We start from the raw sequence: 19,803 nt of genomic DNA, 5'->3' as shown, positions 1-19,803 counted from the left end.
CAAGTGAGAACTTTTTCCCCAGTTGCCTCATGATTTTCATGTGAAACTTTGCTCTGTTGATGATTTTACATCTATAGAAAAGCTTCCTATGAGATGTTGCAAACCTGTTGGAAATCCTGTTGGTTAGTACATAAACCCCATAGTTTAAAATACAGCAATGTACCAAAAGTCAAATCTCTCTATAGCGGTGGTTCTCAACCCAGTCCTTGAGACAAACAGCCAGTCAGGTTTTCAGGATACCCATAATGGATTTGCATGCCCTACCTCCATTGTATGAAAATCTTGTGTAGATTCATTGTGAGTATCCTGAAAACTGGACTGGCTGGGTGTGTCCTGAGGACTGGGTTGAGAATTCCTGCTCTTCTAGAAGAAGGAAAAGTTAAAATCTCAAGGAGTTTAGAACTTTATTTTGATGTCAAGCATTTTGAAAGCCACTCTGTTATTGGTTAGTGGTCTTATCCATATGCAGATTTTTGTACCAAAGAAGGAAAATAAGCATCAATGAAATGTCACACACATCCTTGAAAAATTGATAAACCTTTTCATATATGCAAGCAAAAAGCAGTAGGAGCATAACGGACTACCGTCACTTACATTTTCCCTTTCCTTGGGAGAACAATCCTTCTCTGTTTGTCTCCTCTCTTCTCCCTCTTGGGGCAGATCTCTGTTCCTGAGCAAATTAGACCGAGGGCCAACACTCTGATGCATGTTCTGAGTGCCGTGGACTGTGGAGTTTTGTTCGACCCTCTTCCTGAGGAATGGGGGGAGGGGTCTCTTTCTGCATACCATCCTCTGGTCTCTGGCCATCACAGGCCGGGTTGATAGTGGTTTTGCATTAGCTTCCTGGTGTTTTCCTGAAATTTTCTCCACAGTTGCTGGTTTTTCGGAAAGCTTCCTTTAGGAACTGTTTCTCTTTCCAATTGGATAGGTTTCCCATCTGATAAGCATACTGTCTCCATCTTTCTAAGTTTAGTCTGAGTCGGCTCGGTGGAGATTTGCCTTGGTTTCTTCAGTGCTTCTCATTTTTGTGTAAGGTATACGCTTTCTGAGACCTCAGCTTTGGTATCCTCATCTGGTAAGTGCTGCTTTTACGCTGCATATTTTCCTGTCGGTGGGAATTCTTGACCTGAACAGTTTTGTTAATGATGCCTGTTCCTTCGGCTTGCCAGAACAATGACCTTTGGCAGTTTCAATCTTTCATCGTAATGGAGTGTTTCTTTGCATGCATCCTGGATTCCTACCTTGGGTTGTGTCAGAGTTCAGTCTACATTAGTTGCCTCTCTTGCTTCCATCCTTTCTGCAGATTTCATGCCTATGGCATTCATGTATTTCACTCATTGGACTACAAGCGAGCATTGGCCTGTGCTTGAAGCGACCTCAGCACCACAGGCTTTCTCCTCGATGTTTAGTTTCCTTCCCTCTGACAGGATGTGGGTCACCATCGGGGAATGCAAAATGTCTGTTTAGCTGCTTCATTATTTTTCTTTTCCTTGCGCCCAGACTAGGCTACCCAGGATAATACTCTTCAGACTTGCAATGTCAGAGCCATGATTGAATCATGCGCTTCTGTTGGAAAGCTTGGCTAGGCTGCTGTGTTCTTTTTATTGCACACATTTATGTCTCGTTCCTGTTCTAAGTAGCATGCCTGGGGCAGCATTCCCAATATATCTAGAATTGGGTGAATAGTAATGCACTTTTCCTTTGGGCTTTGGAATCCAGCTCACTCGCCTGGGCCCGTTTTTATACTATCCTAGTCTTCACTTCTTATGATTTGCAGGTGGTTACCGGTTTTCTCTCTGTTCTGACCTCGCCATTGTAAGGTGCAAGTTGTCATTGGCGGTTGTTCCTCGTGAGCCTGGTAGCTAGGGATTCTCCAGTTGTGAGAATATTAGCCTGCTTGTCCTCAGAGAAAGCAAAAATGATTATCTGTAGCAAAAGAGGACAGCAGGCTATATGCTGTCTCATATCCTCCCACCTTCCCTTGGAGTTGTCTTCTGTACTCTAGTATTGTACTGTTGGTCCTGCGTTCGTGCGGCGGGTGGGAAGGCACTTGCGCATATGCACTGTAGCATGTCTTGTGCTCCAAAAGAGCTCTGTGAAAAGCTTGCTACAAGCTCCGGACCGGGCAATGCATTACCCAGTTGTTTGAATATATAGCCTGCTGTCCTCGAAGAATACCTGCTACAGGTACTGTAAGTATCTCCGCTTTGTTGAATCCACTTGTAATACATTAAGATACTGTGTTTAATTATATGATCCAATGCAGATTTCAAGTAAAAATAAAATGGGGTTAGCACAGGTTGTGTTAATGTGGTTTGCATTTAATCTCCTCTATAATGCTAAAACTTGAGTTCTCCTCCCTCAGGTGTGTTTAAGTTTTTGTGTTAACTCCTGGGATCAAGTCCTGCTGAATTTTATTGAATCAAATGGTTAGTGGTGAAATAAGAATCCTCTTTAGATGCCTGCCTTCTTGCACCACTAATGAGGTGATGATTGATTTGTAAGAAACTAAAGGCTATTTGTGAGGGCTTCTGCATAATATGGAATGGATTGAGGAAATAGATTTGGGAAGTTGGATCAGGAGATGACTTGTAGGGTGAATTTGTTTTATTTTTAATGTTTTTATTTTATTATACTTTGCTTCAAACCTGTTTGAGGAAGCAAGTAATTAATTAAATGTAGTTGTAGTAGTTGTTAGATGTTTTGCTGTCTTCACTCACCTTGCCTCTAGTTCTTTCCCTTTTGTCTTTTTAAATCTTTTTTTGTGTTTTGGTTTTTATTTTTTTGTTTCCTTAGTGGTTCGACGAAAGATTGGATTTTCATACTGCATTTTACCAACACTTGGCAAAATTTGTGCCAGGTATTTACCTTGATGAAATGCACCCTGTGGCAGAGAAAGAAGAAGAGATGACTCGGATGCTGATTTTCACCCCTTTGGAATGGTACCTATTTGGAGAGGACCCTGTTATCTGTTTGGAGAAGATACAGCAGTGTGGAGCATCCCAACTTTGTGGAAAGGTTTTCAAAGGTGGTGAGACAACTTACTCTTGCAGGTGAGAAGCATTCATATCTACTTGAAATAGCCCCCTCTGCACAGTGGGACCCAAAAGGCATTCAAAGATAAGTACATAAGTAATGCCATACTGGGAAAGACCAAAGGCCCATCAAGCCCAGTGGCCGACAGCGGCCAATCCAGGTCAAGGGCACCTGGCAGCTTCCCAAACGTACAAACATTCTATACATGTTATTCCCGAAATTGTGGATTTTTCCCAAGTCCATTTAGTAGCGATCTATGGACTTGTCCTTTATGAAACTGTCCAACCCCTTTTTAAACTCTGCCAAGCTAACTGCCTTCACCACGTTCTCTGGCAATGAATTCCAGAGTTTAATTACACGTTGGGTGAAGAAAAATTTTCTCCCATTTGTTTTAAATGTACTACACTGTAGTTTCATCGCATGCTCTCTAGTCCTATTTTTGGAAAGCGTGAACAGACGCTTCACATCCAAAAGATTTGGCAAGACCCGTGCCATACGATTAGCCATAATCTTAGCCAATATTTTTGCCTCCACATTCAATAGCGAGAGAGGGCGAAATGACTCCGGTTTCGACAGATCCTTACCTGGTTTTGGTAGGACTACTATTTGTGCCAAAGACAAAGTAGATGGTAACTCCTCTGCATCTACCAAATTATTAAGATATCTAGTCAGAGATGGTATTATTTCTTCTCCCAGGATTTTATAAAACTCCATTTGGAGTCCACCTGGACCCGGAGTCTTAAGCAGAGTACCTCTTGCTATTACCGAAGCCACCTCATCTTCCTGTATCAATCCGTTTCACTTTTCTAGCTCCTCCCACCTCAGAGAAGGCAATTCCAGATTGCCTAAATAAAGTGATCCTGGAAGTCCTTGTTCAGGGGGATTTTCATATAGTTGGCTATAAAATTTATAGAAAACCTCACAAATAGCCTCATCCGTACGAGCTATAACCCCCCGTCCGTCCTTCAGCAAGAGAACCCTCCCCCTGCCTCCCCTAGGGCGCGCTAACCGAGCCAACATACGTCCCGCTTTATTGCCATACTTATACAGTTTATATTTATAATAGGCTTGAGATTTTAAGGCTTGTTGGTGGAGGAGCTCATTTAACTCCACCTTCAATTCCAACAGATTACATCTATGAACCTCACTATAGGTCTGACCAAATAGCCTACGGGCCTTGCATACTTGAGAACTCAATCTCAAAATCTCCCTGTTACGAGCTGTTTTAACAAAATGCGAATAACTAATAATTTCCCCACACAGTACCGCCTTTGCTGCATCCCAATACAAGATTGAGTCTCCTACATATGCTTTGTTCCGTGCCTCATAATCCCGCCAGCATTTCACAATCCTTTCTTTAAACGCCTGTCTCCATATAACTCTACCGGAAATCTCCAAGAAATCCGCCTAGAGTTCCTTTGTCCCATAGCCCAGTCCATACGTACCCACGCGTGATCCGAGATTGTGTAAGGCCCTGTCTCTGCTGTAAACACACTCCCAAACAGCTCCCTCGATATAAGGATATAATCAATCCTTGCTTGAGTGGAATGTGCACGCGACAGATGTGTGTAATCCCTATCTGTAGGATGCAATGTACGCCAAATGTCCACTAGATCTAGCAACTGCCCTATGCGCTGCAGGCCTCTGTTAACCATCCCCACGTCCCGTCTCACCCCCTGTGACTAATTGAGGATCCCACTGTGTTAAAGTCTCCTCCCACCACCATAGGAGCCTTGGAATAACTGAGCAGATGGCCAATCACTGAGCTATAAAACTTCTTATATTGATTAGGAACATATAAGCTGCACAATAAAATTTTTTGGCCCTGAATTTCCAATTCCGCCAATACATATCTGCCCCCGGGTCTATGACTATGGGCCTAACCGCCGCAGCCACTCCTCTACGGATTAGAATTGCTACTCCTCCCTTCTTGCCTAAAGCTGCAGCAGACACACAGTCCCCCACCCACCGTGTTTTAAGTTTGGCATGCTCTACTTGACTAAGGTGGGTCTCCTGAAGCAGGGCAACATCAATGTTTTGTCTCTGCAATTGCTGTAATATTTTAGCCCTTTTTATCGGGGAGTGAATCCCTCCCACATTCCAAGTTACTAACTTTAACATAAGAAAAACAGTTGAACGCCATTCTTATCAAAGAATCTCCAAAGCCAACGCCTAGGGTGACGTCCCAGCCATCGTCTCCCCAGGTCATACCATGTACCCCCCATTCACACTCTCCGCACCCTGTAACTTCCATTCATTCTGCACCCCCCTTGATCCAAACCCTTACCTCTTATCAGCCCCATAGCGACTCTAAGAACCCACCAGCTTCCCCCCCTCAACAAGCCCTCCCCCTCTCCCCCTCCCATCCCTGTACCCCCCCTACAAAAACAAACTTTCCCTAAAAAAGGAATTACCATGTTTTAACGCCTCCCCATCCCCTCCCCCCATAATAAACTACCACTTGTACCCAAGCAGGTACCTAAGCAAGCAATTCAACTGAAAATAAAGAAAAGAGAAAAAAGAAAAGTGTATATGTGTGTGTGTGTATATATATATACAGTGGTGGAAATAAGTATTTGATCCCTTGCTGATTTTGTAAGTTTGCCCACTGACAAAGACATGAGCAGCCCATAATTGAAGGGTAGGTTATTGGTAACAGTGAGAGATAGCACATCACAAATTAAATCCGGAAAATCACATTGTGGAAAGTATATGAATTTATTTGCATTCTGCAGAGGGAAATAAGTATTTAATCCCTCTGGCAAACAAGACCTAATACTTGGTGGCAAAACCCTTGTTGGCAAGCACAGCGGTCAGACGTCTTCTGTAGTTGATGATGAGGTTTGCACACATGTCAGGAGGAATTTTGGTCCACTCCTCTTTGCAGATCATCTCTAAATCATTAAGAGTTCTGGGCTGTCGCTTGGCAACTCGCAGCTTCAGCTCCCTCCATAAGTTTTCAATGGGATTAAGGTCTGGTGACTGGCTAGGCCACTCCATGACCCTAATGTGCTTCTTCCTGAGCCACTCCTTTGTTGCCTTGGCTGTATGTTTTGGGTCATTGTCGTGCTGGAAGACCCAGCCACGACCCATTTTTAAGGCCCTGGCGGAGGGAAGGAGGTTGTCACTCAGAATTGTACGGTACATGGCCCCATCCATTCTCCCATTGATGCGGTGAAGTAGTCCTGTGCCCTTAGCAGAGAAACACCCCCAAAACATAACATTTCCACCTCCATGCTTGACAGTGGGGACGGTGTTCTTTGGGTCATAGGCAGCATTTCTCTTCCTCCAAACACGGCGAGTTGAGTTCATGCCAAAGAGCTCAATTTTTGTCTCATCTGACCACAGCACCTTCTCCCAATCACTCTCGGCATCATCCAGGTGTTCACTGGCAAACTTCAGACGGGCCGTCACATGTGCCTTCCGGAGCAGGGGGACCTTGCGGGCACTGCAGGATTGCAATCCGTTATGTCGTAATGTGTTACCAATGGTTTTCGTGGTGACAGTGGTCCCAGCTGCCTTGAGATCATTGACAAGTTCCCCCCTTGTAGTTGTAGGCTGATTTCTAACCTTCCTCATGATCAAGGATACCCCACGAGGTGAGATTTTGCGTGGAGCCCCAGATCTTTGTCGATTGACAGTCATTTTGTACTTCTTCCATTTTCTTACTATGGCACCAACAGTTGTCTCCTTCTCGCCCAGCGTCTTACTGATGGTTTTGTAGCCCATTCCAGCCTTGTGCAGGTGTATGATCTTGTCCCTGACATCCTTAGACAGCTCCTTGCTCTTGGCCATTTTGTAGAGGTTAGAGTCTGACTGATTCACTGAGTCTGTGGACAGGTGTCTTTCATACAGGTGACCATTGCCGACAGCTGTCTGTCATGCAGGTAACGAGTTGATTTGGAGCATCTACCTGGTCTGTAGGGGCCAGATCTCTTACTGGTTGGTGGGGGATCAAATACTTATTTCCCTCTGCAGAATGCAAATAAATTCATATACTTTCCACAATGTGATTTTCCGGATTTAATTTGTGATGTGCTATCTCTCACTGTTACCAATAACCTACCCTTCAATTATGGGCTGCTCATGTCTTTGTCAGTGGGCAAACTTACAAAATCAGCAAGGGATCAAATACTTATTTCCACCACTGTATATATATATATATATATATATATATATATAATTACTTATCTCATTAGGCTTACTCCCCAACCCTATTCCTATACCTGCTGTATTCCTACATCTCTTAGCAAGCCTTCTTTAACCTTAATCTTCCTTCTCAACTCCACCAGAAAACCTTCACAACAATGCAGTTCAGTTTCTCTATATGGAGCCCACGGCTGAAAATATCAAAATGTCCCCTTATTTATCTGAGCAGCGTCCCTGCATAACCCGAAGCAGCTGTAAATTCTTGTACTTCCATTCCACTGAGCCTCTCTCTTCTAAGGGCCACCAGATTTCACATTCATCTTAACGTGATGTTGCACTTTCAGCTTCTCTGACAATTTCCTCCTCCAGCTTGGCCACGTACTCCTTTGCCTCTGGTACCGATTCAAATGAGCGGGCTACACCTTCATGTGTGATCTTCAGTACGGCTGGGTACATCAAAGCAAAGCGGACTTTCAAAGAATACAGCTTTGAGCAGAGTGGCGAAAAAGCCCGCCAGCTCCGCCAAGATTTGTCCATGCGCAATGACTGCAAGATGTGCAGCTTATGGGCAAAGTTTAGCACTCTTAGTATTACCACTCTCAGTTTAACAGAGCTAGCATGTTGTGGCCCCATGCAGTGGGCCCGCTCCACCTTCAATGGCCCCATACCTGCAGGAAAGTAAATTACTTCAGTAAACCAGCGCTCAAGGGTATTGGCCAAATCCTTGCCCCCCAGGTTCTCAGGCAGCCCAACCAGCCTAAGATTGTTCCTCCTGGAACGATTCTCCAAGTCCTCCACCTTTTGCTCCAGACTCTCTAAATGCTTTTTAAAGTCTTTTTGCGTTTCTTCCACCTCCGTCATCCTATCTTAAACTTTGCTTGTTCTAGATTGGAAGGCCACGCACTCCCGAGTTAGGTCCTCCATTCGAGTCTGCAGCTGTTCCAATTTGGTGTCAATGGGAGTCAGGCACCTCTCCAATAGCTTTTCCAAGACCGCCATCATTTTGGAAGTTATTTCTGCCACCCACGCAGAGGAGACCGAAGGACCAGCAAGACTCGGTGAGGCCGCCATTTTAGTCTCCACCGGCTTACTTCTGAGTTTTTCTTTCTGAGCCGTTTTCGCTGCCATCTCTCGTCTCCCGGACCCACAAACGAGTCCCAAAGTGATGTACCCCCCGTTCAGGCTGCACAAAACCTGCAACTGGGGATACAGATAACAGTCCGATGCTTGGGGGGAGCGAACAGGGACTGGAGCGTCGTTTACCTATGACTTCTCTCCAGCATGGCATTACGTGATCCAGGGCCTTATCTTTTTAAAAGTGATCTGTGTCTGGAGCTGAGATTTTCCCTGAAGCCACTTTTCTGTAGACAGTCCTTTAGTGGATCTCGAAGTCCAGGGTCCTAAGAGGGGGATGCTGGAGATCCGGTTTGGGGAATGAATTGGAGCCTTCTGTCTTCCCTGGCCCCTCTGATTTGGGTCGGGCTGCTTCTTATTTGTTGGTTGGGCTGGCTGATTGTGAGGACAGTGAGCTGCAGCTTGAGGCGGATGACCCTACTGGTGTGTGGGTTTTCCATAGGGAAGAATTGTCTTCCTTTATTACTAGAACGCTCGAGGCTTTAAATATTGAATCCCCGGAATCACAGTCTGTGGTAGTTAGTGTACTACTCCTGAGGTGGGTCTCTGAGTGACCAAGGCAATGGCGTGCCTCTACCCACTTGCACTGGATGAGCTGGATTGTTTATGCTTGCATAAGGTGTGTGCCTTTGTGGCAGCAGTGACAAAAAGACTACTTTTCTGGTTGAGGGTAGGGTGGCCATAAAGGATGTGCAAAACACGCAATCTGGAGTCCACCCTCAAGATGTCTTTTGACGTTTCCGTTCTGGTGTTGCAAGCTGTGGTTTGTGGCTCCTATGCGGCTCACACTTGTCTGTCTTGGGTGCAGTAGGTGACTGATTCTTTATCTGCTTCCTCTAATCCACCACCTTCAGCGTTTCTGGATGTGGAGCGTTGCCTGGCTTATTTGGTGAACACCTTGTATGATTTGGTCCGGGTATTTGCTAAGCAGATCTCCTTTGGCCATGACGGGTTGTCACCTGTTGTGTTTGCTCCACTGGGCTGTAGGAGTGGCTTCTAAGCAGCATTTGGTTAAGCTCCCTTTAAGAGTAAACTCTCTCTTATTCGGTGAGGATTTGGAGAAACTGGTCAAGGATTTGGGGGACTCCAAATCCTGTCAGCTAAACTAGGTCAGCAGAAGGCTTGGTTCTGAGATTCTAAGAGAGATCTCCCGGGTTGGCCATCCTTTCTGGCCATGTCCCGGTATCAGCAGTCCTTTTGGACAGATGAGCGTCCCTCCAGGACCTCTGGCAGACTCTCTTCCACTCCTCGAACCTTCCAATGATGGGGCTCTAGCCCATACCTCGATCTCCATAGAGGGCCGATTATCCTGCTATTACGAGGTGTGGGCAACAGTGACTTCGTATCAGTGGGTCCTGGATGTTATTTGCGGCTGTTACAGGTTAGAATTTGCCTCTCCCATTGGAGATTTTATTCTTGGAGTACCCATGTTCTACCCCTTGAAAGAGAGAGGCTGTGAGGTCTATTGTGGTTAAACTGTTTTGCTTGGGAGCGGTGGTCCTAGTGCCGCCATCAGAGCAGGGACGCTGCTCCATTTATTTCATGGTACCCAGAAAGGGAGGTTCTTTCTGCCTGATTCTGGACCTCTGTCGAGTCAACTGGGCTCCAAGTGTGACACTTCACATGGAAACCATCTGCTTTATCATCGCAAGGTTCAGCCTGAGGAGTTTTCTCATGGCCCTCGACGTCAAGGAGACCCATTTACAAATTTCCATCTGGGAACCTCACCAGAGGTTTCTGCGCTTTGCAATCTTTGGCCAGCACTTTCAGTTTTCAGTGCTGTCCTTTGGTCTGGTCATGGCTTCAAGCACCTTTTTGAAAGTTAAGGTAGTGGTAGCCAGTGCATTGAGACACGAAGGTTTTCAAGTTCATTCTTATTTGGATGATTGGCTCATTTGTGCAGTCTCAGCCCAAGACAGCTTGCAAGCTACAGATCGTGTAGTGTCTCTCCTTCAGTCCTTGGGCTGGGTAAACAGTGGGGACAAGAGTCAGCAGATTACCACCCAGACTTTAGAGTACTTGGGAGTGCTCTTCGATACAGCCCGAGACTGTGTTTTTTTACTGGAGCCGAGGAGGCTCAAACTGCAGGAGCAGATTAGTCTCTTGTTGATTGATTACACTCCCTGGGTTTGGGCTTTGATGGCAGCGACTCTGGAGGTGGTTCCGTGGGCCCGGGCTCACATGAGACACCTGCAGCATTCTCTGCTGAACCGCTGGTCTCTGGTGTTTGAGGACTACGAATTGCGTCTGCTGTGACAGCTGTTAGCACGTCTCATCCTGGATTGGTGGTTACATTCCTCTGGCGGCTCCTGAGAGGATGATTGTGATTACCGATGCCAGTCTCTCAGGGGTGGTGGGCGCACTGTCTTTCCCATTACAGGCAGTACCACTGGTTCAAGATGGAAGCCACTTGGCCCATCAGCCGCTTGGAGCTTTGGGCGGTATGCAGTGCACTGCAGGCTTTTCAATCTCTTCTTCAGGGGAAAGTGCTGTGGGTTCTCTCGGACAACATGACAGCGGTTGCTTACATCAACCATCAGGGAGGCACACACAGTCCCCTGTTAGCTCAGGAGGTGGAGATACTGTTTTGGTGGGCCAAGGTTCATATCCCACAGCTATCCTTGGCTCACATTGCCGGGGTATACAATGTACAGGCCGACTTTGAGTCAAGCTGCTCTGGATCCAGGTGAGTGGGAGCTGTCGCCCACAGTACTTCACCATATTGTTTGGCACTGGGGGGTTCCCAGACTGGACGATGTCCATCTTCAAAAATGCCAAGGTTGCTCGCTTCTTCAGCAGAAGAAGGGAGTGTGGTTCCGAAGGTCTGGATGCCCTTCTTCAACCTTGGATAGTCTTTCTGCCCTGGCTGTTGATAGGCAGGGTGCTCCGCTGGATTCAGTCTCACTGGGGTCATGTGATCCTGGTGGCTCCAGATTGGCCCTGACAACCATGGTATCCGGATTTGATTCAGCTGTTGGTGGCCAACCCCTTACTCTTCCTTCGGTTTCCAATCATTCAGTCATACCAGCTCTTCATGAGCTTGCACGTGCGGGACTTGATACGGCATCTGTTGAGCTTGGTTGATGCACTCCCTACGGAGCTGGCCGAGCCTTTTCGCTAGGTGGTCAGGCAGCAGAAGGCGTGTCGAAAGTTCCTGGCCAGGTGTACATTTGACACTTTTGATGTAGCATCCAGGATCGCTGCTCAGGGTATAGTGATGCGCAGACTCTCATGGCTGCGTGTCTCTGACCTGGATCATTCTGTCCAGCAGCGAATGGCGGATGTTCCTTGCTGGGGGGGACAACCTTTTTGGTGAAAGAGTAGAGGATCTTGTTGATCAGATCAAGACGCATAATGATGCTATGGATTCTCTCTCCCACCGGGCGCCTTCTGCTACTGCCTCCTCATCTATGAGGTATTTTGGGGGGGAAGAGGAGTGCTCCCTATTCCTATCCTAGGTGTAGGTACACTCCTGCTTCTTGGCAGCCTGCCCAGGCTCAGCCCCAGCCTGCTCGTTCTTATTAACAGTGTGCGTCTAAGGCCCATTCTGCTCCCCAGCAAAAGCAAGGGACGGGCTTTTGACTGGCTTCAGTTCAGCATAGCCTCAGTAAAAGTGTCCGTACCGGTTGACTTGCCTGTTGGAGGGAGGTTAATATTTCTTCACCAAAGGTGGCCTCTTATAACCTCCGACCGGTGGGTTCTTCAAATAGTCCGGTTAGGATACACCCTCAGTCTTTAATCCAAACCTCTGAATTGCCTACTGGGAGCTCATTCTTACAGCTCCCAGCACAAACAGGTGCTTGCAGAGGAACTCTCCGCCCTTCTAAAGGCCCAAGCGGTTGAACCCGTTCCACCAGGGGAAGAAGGGCTGGGATTCTATTCCAGGTACTTTCTTCTGCAGAAAAAGACAGGGGAATTCGTCCCATCTTAGACCTAAGGGGCCTGAACAAATTTCTGGTTCGAGAAAAGTTCAGGATTGTTTCCCTGGACACCCTTCTTCCCATGATTCAGGAGAATGATTAGCTATGCTCTCTGGACTTAAAGGATGCTTACACACATATCTTGATACTTCCAGCTCACAGGAAGTGTCTTCAGTTTCAGCTGGGAACGCAGCACTTTCAGTACCGTGTATTGCCTTGTGGTCTGGCGTCTGCGCCCAGAGTGTTTACAAAGTGTCTGGCGGTAACAGCAGCGTCGCTACGCAGACTGGGAGTGCAAGTGTTCCCTTATCTTAACGATTGGCTGGTGAGGAGCACCTCGGAGGCACGCGCTCTACATTACATGTGAATGACTATTCAGGTCCTAGAGCTACTGAACTTTGGATTCAATTACTCCGTCTCCTCTCACCCCAGTACAGAAGTTGGAATTCATTGGGGCTCTGTTGAACACAAACACAACTTATCTTCCCGACGCAAGGACAGACAACCTCCTGTTCCTGGTGTCCATGGTTCGGGCGTCTCAACAGATCACAACTTGGCAGATGTTGAGACTTCTGGGGCACATGGCCTCCACAGTTCATGTCACGCCCATGGCACGTCTGCATATGAGATCAGCTCAATGGACCCTAGCTTCCCAGTGGTATCATGCTGCGGGGGATCTAGAGGATGTAATCCAACTGCCCACCAACTTTCAGAATTCCCTTCAGTGGTGGATGATTCGATCCAATTTGACCTTGGGAAGTCCATTCCAAATTCCTCAGCCACAAAAAGTGCTGACGACAGATTCATCCCTCCTGGGGTGGGGAGCTCATGTAGATGGGTTTCACACTCCAGTAGCTTGGTCCTTTCAGGAAAAAGGTCTTCAGGTCAACCTCCTGGAACTGCGAGCGATCTGGAACGCTCTAAAAGCTTTCAGAGATCGGCTGTCCAACCAAATCATTTTAATTCAGATAGAGAATCAGGTTGCTATGTATTACACCAACAAGCAGGGGGACACCGGATCTCGCGCTCTGTGTCAGGAATCCGTCCAGATGTGGCTTTGGGCACACTGCCATGGCATGTTTCTGAAAGCCACTTATCAGGCAGGCGTAAACAACAGTCTGGCTGACAGACTGAGCAGGATAATGCAACCTCACGAGTGGTCACTGAACATGGTAGTAGCCCGCAAGATCCTCCGAGCGTGAGGCACCCCCTCGGTAGATCTTCTACATCCCAACCTCCAGTCTCTGGCTGTCATGGCCTGGATGTTGAGAGCTTAGAAATTGCCTCCTTAGGTCTTTCAGAGGGTGTCTCCCAAGTCTTGCTTGCTTCCAGGAAAGATTCCACAAAAGGGTGTTACTCTTTCAAATGGAGGAGGTTTGCCATCTGATGTGACAGCAGGGCCCTAGATCCTTTTTCTTGTTCTACACAGACCCTGCTGGAATACCTTCTACACTTACCAGAGTCTGGTCTCAAGACCAACTCCGTAAGAGTTCACCTTAGTGCGATTAGTGCTTTTCATCGCCGTGTAGAGGGTAAGCCTATCTCTGGACAGCCTTTAGTAGTTCGCTTCATGAGAGGTTTGCTTTTGTCAAAGCTCCCAGTCAAACCTCCACCAGTGTCATGGGATCTCATCGTCGTTCTCACCCAGCTGATGAAAGCTCCTTTTGAGCCACTGAATTCTTGCCATCTGAAGTACTTGACCTGGAAGGTCATTTTCTTGGTGGCTGTTACTTCAGCTCGTAGGGTCAGTGAGCTTCAGGCCTTAGTAGTGCATGCACCTTATATTAAGTTTCATCACAACAGAGTAGTCCTCCGCACTCACCCTAAGTTCCTGCCAAAGGTGGTGTCGGAGTTCCATCTGAACCAGTCAGTTGTCTTGCCAACATTTTTTTCTCCGTCCTCATACCCGCCCTGGCGAAAGCAGTTTGCATACCTTGGACTGCAAGAGAGCATTGGCCTTTTACATGGAGCGGACAAAGCCCTTTAGACAGTCTGCCCAGTTGTTTGTTTCTTTTGATCCCAACAGGTGGGGAGTCGCCATCGGAAAATGCACAATCTCCAATTGGCTAGCAGATTGCATTTCCTTCACATGCCCAAGCTGGGTTGACTCTAGAAGGCCATGTCACGGCTCATAATGTAAGAGCCGTAGCTGCGTCAGTGGCTCACTTAGTCAGCCTCAATTGAAGAGATTTGCAAGGCTGCAACATGGTCATCAGTCCACACATTCACATCTCACTACTGCCTTCAGCAGGATACCCGACGTGACAGTCGGTTTGGGCAGTCGGTGCTGCAGAATCTGTTCGGGGTTTAGAATCCAACTCCACCCCCCCCCCCCAGACCCATTTTTGTTCTGTTCCAGGCTGCACTTTCAGTTAGTTGTTTATGGTTTCAGGTCAATCTCTGTTTTGTCCTCGCCGTTGCGAGGCCCAATTGACCAATGTTCATTGTTTTGAGTGAGCCTGGTTGCTAAGGATACCCCACATGTGAGAACAAGCAGCCTGCTTGTCCTTGTAGAAAGCGAAGATACTTACCTGTAGCAGGTATTCTCCGAGGACAGCAGGCTGATTGTTCTCACAAAACCGCCCACCTCCCCTTTGGAGTTGTTTGTTTCTTGCTTTTGATTAAACTGAGGAGGCACGCTCATGCGATGGGCATGAAATCATCAGCGCATGCGGTTCGCGCACCAGAAGGCTCTGGCAAAGCTTTTTATTTTTGCTGGGAGAAAAATTTGCCGTTTCCTGGGCCAACGCGGACGTCGACCCACATGTGAGGACAATCAGCCTGCTGTCCTTGGAGAATACCTGCTACAGGTAAGTATCTTCACTGTTGCTAGGAGACAGGAGCTGTTTGAGGGCTGCATGAAAGAGTATCGTAGTGTTTGGATTGCCTCAGAGGATTTGGCATAGGGTTGCCAACTGGCTCCAGATTTGTTCAGTAGGGTTGATCCATTCCTGGGTTTACCCTATTGGATTCAGTGACCTGTAGTTTTGCTTTTTTGCAGGCAATCCAATTTGAAACTCAGTACAAGTCCCTGCATGTAATAGGATCAAACCTGGCCTGGATCAACTCTGTTGGACAAATCTGGAGCCAGTTGGAACCCTAATTTGATAGCAAGAGCTTAGCAGGAAGAGCCTGCTTTCAGTTCTACAGCCAGAAAGATGACATGAATAGACTTGGGGCCCTGCTTTGAAGGAAGATTGACATGCAGCCTAAATATTTATCTGTACTGTTCTCGAGGCTGTTGTAAAAGAACTACTATTGACGCAGAATGGGCGCAGGCAGATATTCCATCTATTTTGTGGTTCCCAAGAAAGAAGGCTCCTTTCAACCTATTCAACTGGGCTCTACAAGTGACACTATTCCATGTGGAATCCCTATGGTTGATTATCGTGGCCATTTGCTCAAGGGCATTCCTTGCGGCGCTCGACCTCATGGAGTTAGTCTCTATTTCTATCAAGGATCTTACCTTGAAAGCAGTGTTTCTTGTGGCAATATCATCGAGTTGCAGGCTTCGACCTGTAGGGCGCTCTTTTTGGAGTTCCTGATGGATCGCGTGGTTTAGAGGCCGGTTCCGTCGTTCCTGCCAAAGATCTTGACTTCTTTTCTTGTCAATCAGTCTTTGGTCCTGCTGACCCTGGGGGCATCAAAAGGGTTGGAGGAGCAGAGATCTTTGTGCAAGCTAGATGTCTGTAGGGTGTTGAAAGAGTATATAAGGTGAATAGAGGACTTTCTCCAATTGGCCCGCCTGTTCTGCTTGGTGGTGGTCATAGAGGTTTCGCGGCATCTAAGGCTACGTTAGCCAGTTGGATTAAGGAAGCGATTAGCTCAGCTTACATCCTTAAAAATAGGCTAGTTCTAGATGGATTTAAAGCTCATTCTACAAGGGATCAGGCATCGTCTTGGGGAGTTTTCCTTTAGTCACCCCGGTGGATATTTGCAGAACGACCATGTGGTCCTTGTTGCATTCTTTTGTTAAACATTACAGAGTGGATGTTCAGGCTTGGCGGGACACAATTTTTGGTCAAAGTGTGTTGACGGTGAGGCTGTTAGTGTCCCTCTCTTAATTTACTGCTTCGGTACTTCCCATCAGTTCAGCTGGTCCGGACGGACATTAAGGAAGGAGAAATTAGGTCCTACCTGCTAATTTGCTTTTCTTTAGTCCCTATGGACTGGCCCAGCTCGCACCCTAAGCTGATTGTAGTTTGTTTGATGGTTTATTGGTTTGTTATTTCTCTTTGTGGAACAGTAGTACTTTCTCTTGAAAAAAAAAACAAAGACAGTCTGTAGTTATCAAATTTGTTCATTCGCAAAGCTACATTTCAATGCGCTGTTGCGTTGGTCATTTGCCAGCATGCCTCTTGCTATTTTTGAATGGGTAGCTGTAAAACCCAGCTGGGCACAGTTGTTTTCTTTCTTCTGCTTTGTTACTGATATACTGAGATTTGAGGGGGCTAAGCTGGGCTCCTGTTGGCTTTCTCAAGAAACATTGTTCTCAGTCTCCACCTGCTGGAAGGCGTGCATAACCCATCAGTTCAGCTGGGCTGGTCCAGAGGGACTAAAGGAAAGCATATTAGCAGGTAGAACCTAATTTCTCCTTTTTACTTGATCACATACATATTCATCTTTTAGTATAATCGATACTGTCCCAACTAGACAATTGCAACATAGTGTATGTGGGGAGTAAAGAAAACATACTAAAATCGTTGCAGAGTGCTCAAAACACGGCAGCTTGTTTGATATACAGAAAGTCAAAATATAAAAGAGTAACCCTACTTGTTATAATGCAACATTGGCTCCCAATCAGTGCTAGATTAATTTTTAAAACTAACACTCTAATTTTCAAAATACTGTTCAGAATGTCTCTTGAATACATATTAGACTTGATTGCGTTATCTACCAGAAATGCGAGTCAAGGTACCTGAGGTTATTTACTGCTTCATTTACCCAGTTGTAGAAATGTAATTTATAAGTCTGTTTACACTGCTGAATTCATCTATTTGGGTTTTAAACGGTGGAATTCAATTGCCATGGAAACGAGAGGTATTACTAATTACCTTCATTATAGAAAAGAGCAAAAAGCCTACCTTTTCAAGAAATTTTATGGTTAAAGAATCTGTAACTACTGTTTGATATTATTATGTAATTGTACAACACAATTGTAATTTTTACTACGTGTTAATTGTAAGCCACATTGAATTGAAACTTGTTTTGGATAATTGTGGGATATAATGAATGAATAAATAAATATATTTCTGGGGTAGTTTGGGTGGAGCTAGGCTAGGGCATAGTTGTGGTGTAAGCATGAATGTATTTACACCTTTTTTGGAGCAGGCAAAAGCATTTTTCTGCTACTGGGGGTCAATGTAGGAACCTATTTTAAGAAGGCATATGGGCACCTGTGTTGCTTTTATATAGTAGGCCAGTGCACTAACTTTTATTTTTCCCCCCATAGATGCAGCATAGGAGAGAAGATATATTTTATCAGGCTGTAAATCGGGGCTTATCCAAACCTGTCCAGGGGACCTCACAGCTTGTCAAATTTTCAGGATATCCACAATGAATATGCATGAGATCAGTTTGCATGCATTAGACTCAGTATATACAGTTTTGATCTCATGTATATTCATTGTGGATGTGCTGAAAACCTGGCTAACTGGGGGTCCCTTGGGTAGGTATGGGTAGCCCTAATTTGAATACTAAATTTTCTCAGATATATGAAGGTACAAAGACACCATTTATATTGCCATTTTCTTTTGACAGCTGTTTTACTGAAAGCTTTTTGTTCTAATATTGTTGTTCTACAGATGTATAGAAAGAAGGAGGAAAAATTGGCTGCTTTGAGTAACATTTGCACTTGGGCCCTTCATTTAAAAAAAAAAAAATGCTTTGAAACTAAAATGTACTTCATCTGATTTTTGTGGATAGTGTGAAGCTTAACATAATACTTTAGTCATATAATTGAAAAAGATCATTCTAAAATCTAAGTGTCTCATGCAGAATCTGTTTTCAGTTTTTTTGTTTGTTTATGGGTTTTTTTTTTCTTTCTGCAGGGACTGTGCAATAGATCCAACATGTGTCCTTTGTATGGATTGTTTCCAAAGCAGCATTCACAAGAACCATCGCTACAAGGTACAAATATCTGCCTTCACAGTGTGAAACTTCATTGTGGATTGTCGTTTAAAAGAAACCAAACAAACAAAAAAAAACTTCAGTAGACAGCCCAGCAGAAGTACTGAAATGCAGATGATTTGCGTTTTTGTAATTGTACTTAATAGACTGAGAATGGTGTAGAGACACTGTTCAATGGCCTTAGATTTACAGCATCCCTGCCACTATATAACAGCAGTAGATGGGGATGGAACCCTAGAGAACCTCCTCCTAGCATTCTCCAGGGTAACTCCCAGGTCCACCCCGATCTACCCAGGGCCACCGGTCCAGGTGCCCAGAACTTACCCCGGCTGCCTACCAGCTTCTGTGGAGGACTTGCAGTCCATCTGCATATTCCTCCCAGCATTCTGCGGGGTGACTTCCAGGTCCACCCTGATCTAATGTCTAACATATAAACTATTTCAATATTCTGTGGATGTCGTCCATCTCTTATTTCTTCAGTTGTCTATATGTACAGTAACAACCTTCAAGTCTGTGGCATTGCTTCATTATTCTGTTCTTCTGATTTACCTGAAACTAATTTAGCCTGTGGCCTACTAAATTGTTGCTCACTCCATTCTAAATTTCATTTAATATCAGTTTTTGACTTGATAAAAATTTCAAATCTGCCTAGTCGAGACCTCGCTTTGTCCAGGTGATATGTATCAACTTTTTCCATAGCGTTCCACAGATCAGTCCAGAGATGAGTGGGTTATGTCCCTCTACCAGCAGGTGGAGATATGCCAGAGCTCTGCCATAAGGGATACTGTGCATTCTCCGAGGACAAGCAGGCTGCTTGTTCTCACGACTGGGTTGACGTCCGCGGCAGCCCCCACCAACCGGAAGAAGCTTCGCGGGACGGTCGGCACGCAGGCCACGCCCACCGCGCATGCGCGGCCGCCTTCCCGCCCGTGCGCGACCGCTCCCGCCAGTTACTTTTTTCCCGCGACTGAGAGAGTGGTGCGTTTGCCTCTCTCTCTGTTCAGCCGCCGGATTTTCGACCGCGTTTACGCGGATCGTCGCTTGGACCGTTCGGTTCCCTCTGTTTTTTGTTTGTATTGTTTTAAAAAAAAAAAAAAAAAAAAGAAATTTCTTTTTGCGCGTGTGGAGCACGCGCTCCCCCTTTTCCCTCGCTTTCTAGCGGGGACGCCACGTTGCGGCCTAGTGGCCGCTCGGTCGGTTGATTTTTTCGTGGTGTGATTTTAGCCACCATTGCCGACTTTGACTTCGCCGACGCGATTTTTCCGTCGATGTCCTCGAAGGTCCCGAGTGGATTTAAAAAGTGTGGTCGCTGCGGCCGGCCGATCTCGCAGACCGACACCCACGCTTGGTGCCTCCAGTGCCTCGGGCCGGAGCACAATCTCAAGTCGTGCGCTTTGTGTCTCGGTCTCCGGAAACGGACTCAGGTTGCGAGGCA

At 46.2% G+C, this 19,803-nt stretch overlaps 1 protein-coding gene across 1 annotated transcript in view; it reads left to right on the top strand.

Annotated features, from left to right (window-relative positions):
- The window catches only part of UBR1 (ubiquitin protein ligase E3 component n-recognin 1), a 718,041-nt gene that overhangs the window by 39,170 nt on the left and 659,068 nt on the right, over nucleotides 1-19,803 (top strand). The window contains exons 2-3 of the mRNA XM_030215524.1: nucleotides 2,797-3,053; nucleotides 18,290-18,368. Of these exons, the coding sequence (XP_030071384.1) occupies nucleotides 2,797-3,053; nucleotides 18,290-18,368 (336 nt within the window). The remainder of the gene's footprint in view (nucleotides 1-2,796; nucleotides 3,054-18,289; nucleotides 18,369-19,803) is intronic.

The sequence above is a fragment of the Microcaecilia unicolor genome, chromosome 9, assembly GCF_901765095.1.
Source record: "Microcaecilia unicolor chromosome 9, aMicUni1.1, whole genome shotgun sequence".
NCBI classification, from domain to species: Eukaryota; Metazoa; Chordata; class Amphibia; order Gymnophiona; family Siphonopidae; genus Microcaecilia; species Microcaecilia unicolor.
Note: the sequence above shows the minus strand (reverse complement) of the source record. Positions and strands in the feature narration are given on the sequence as shown.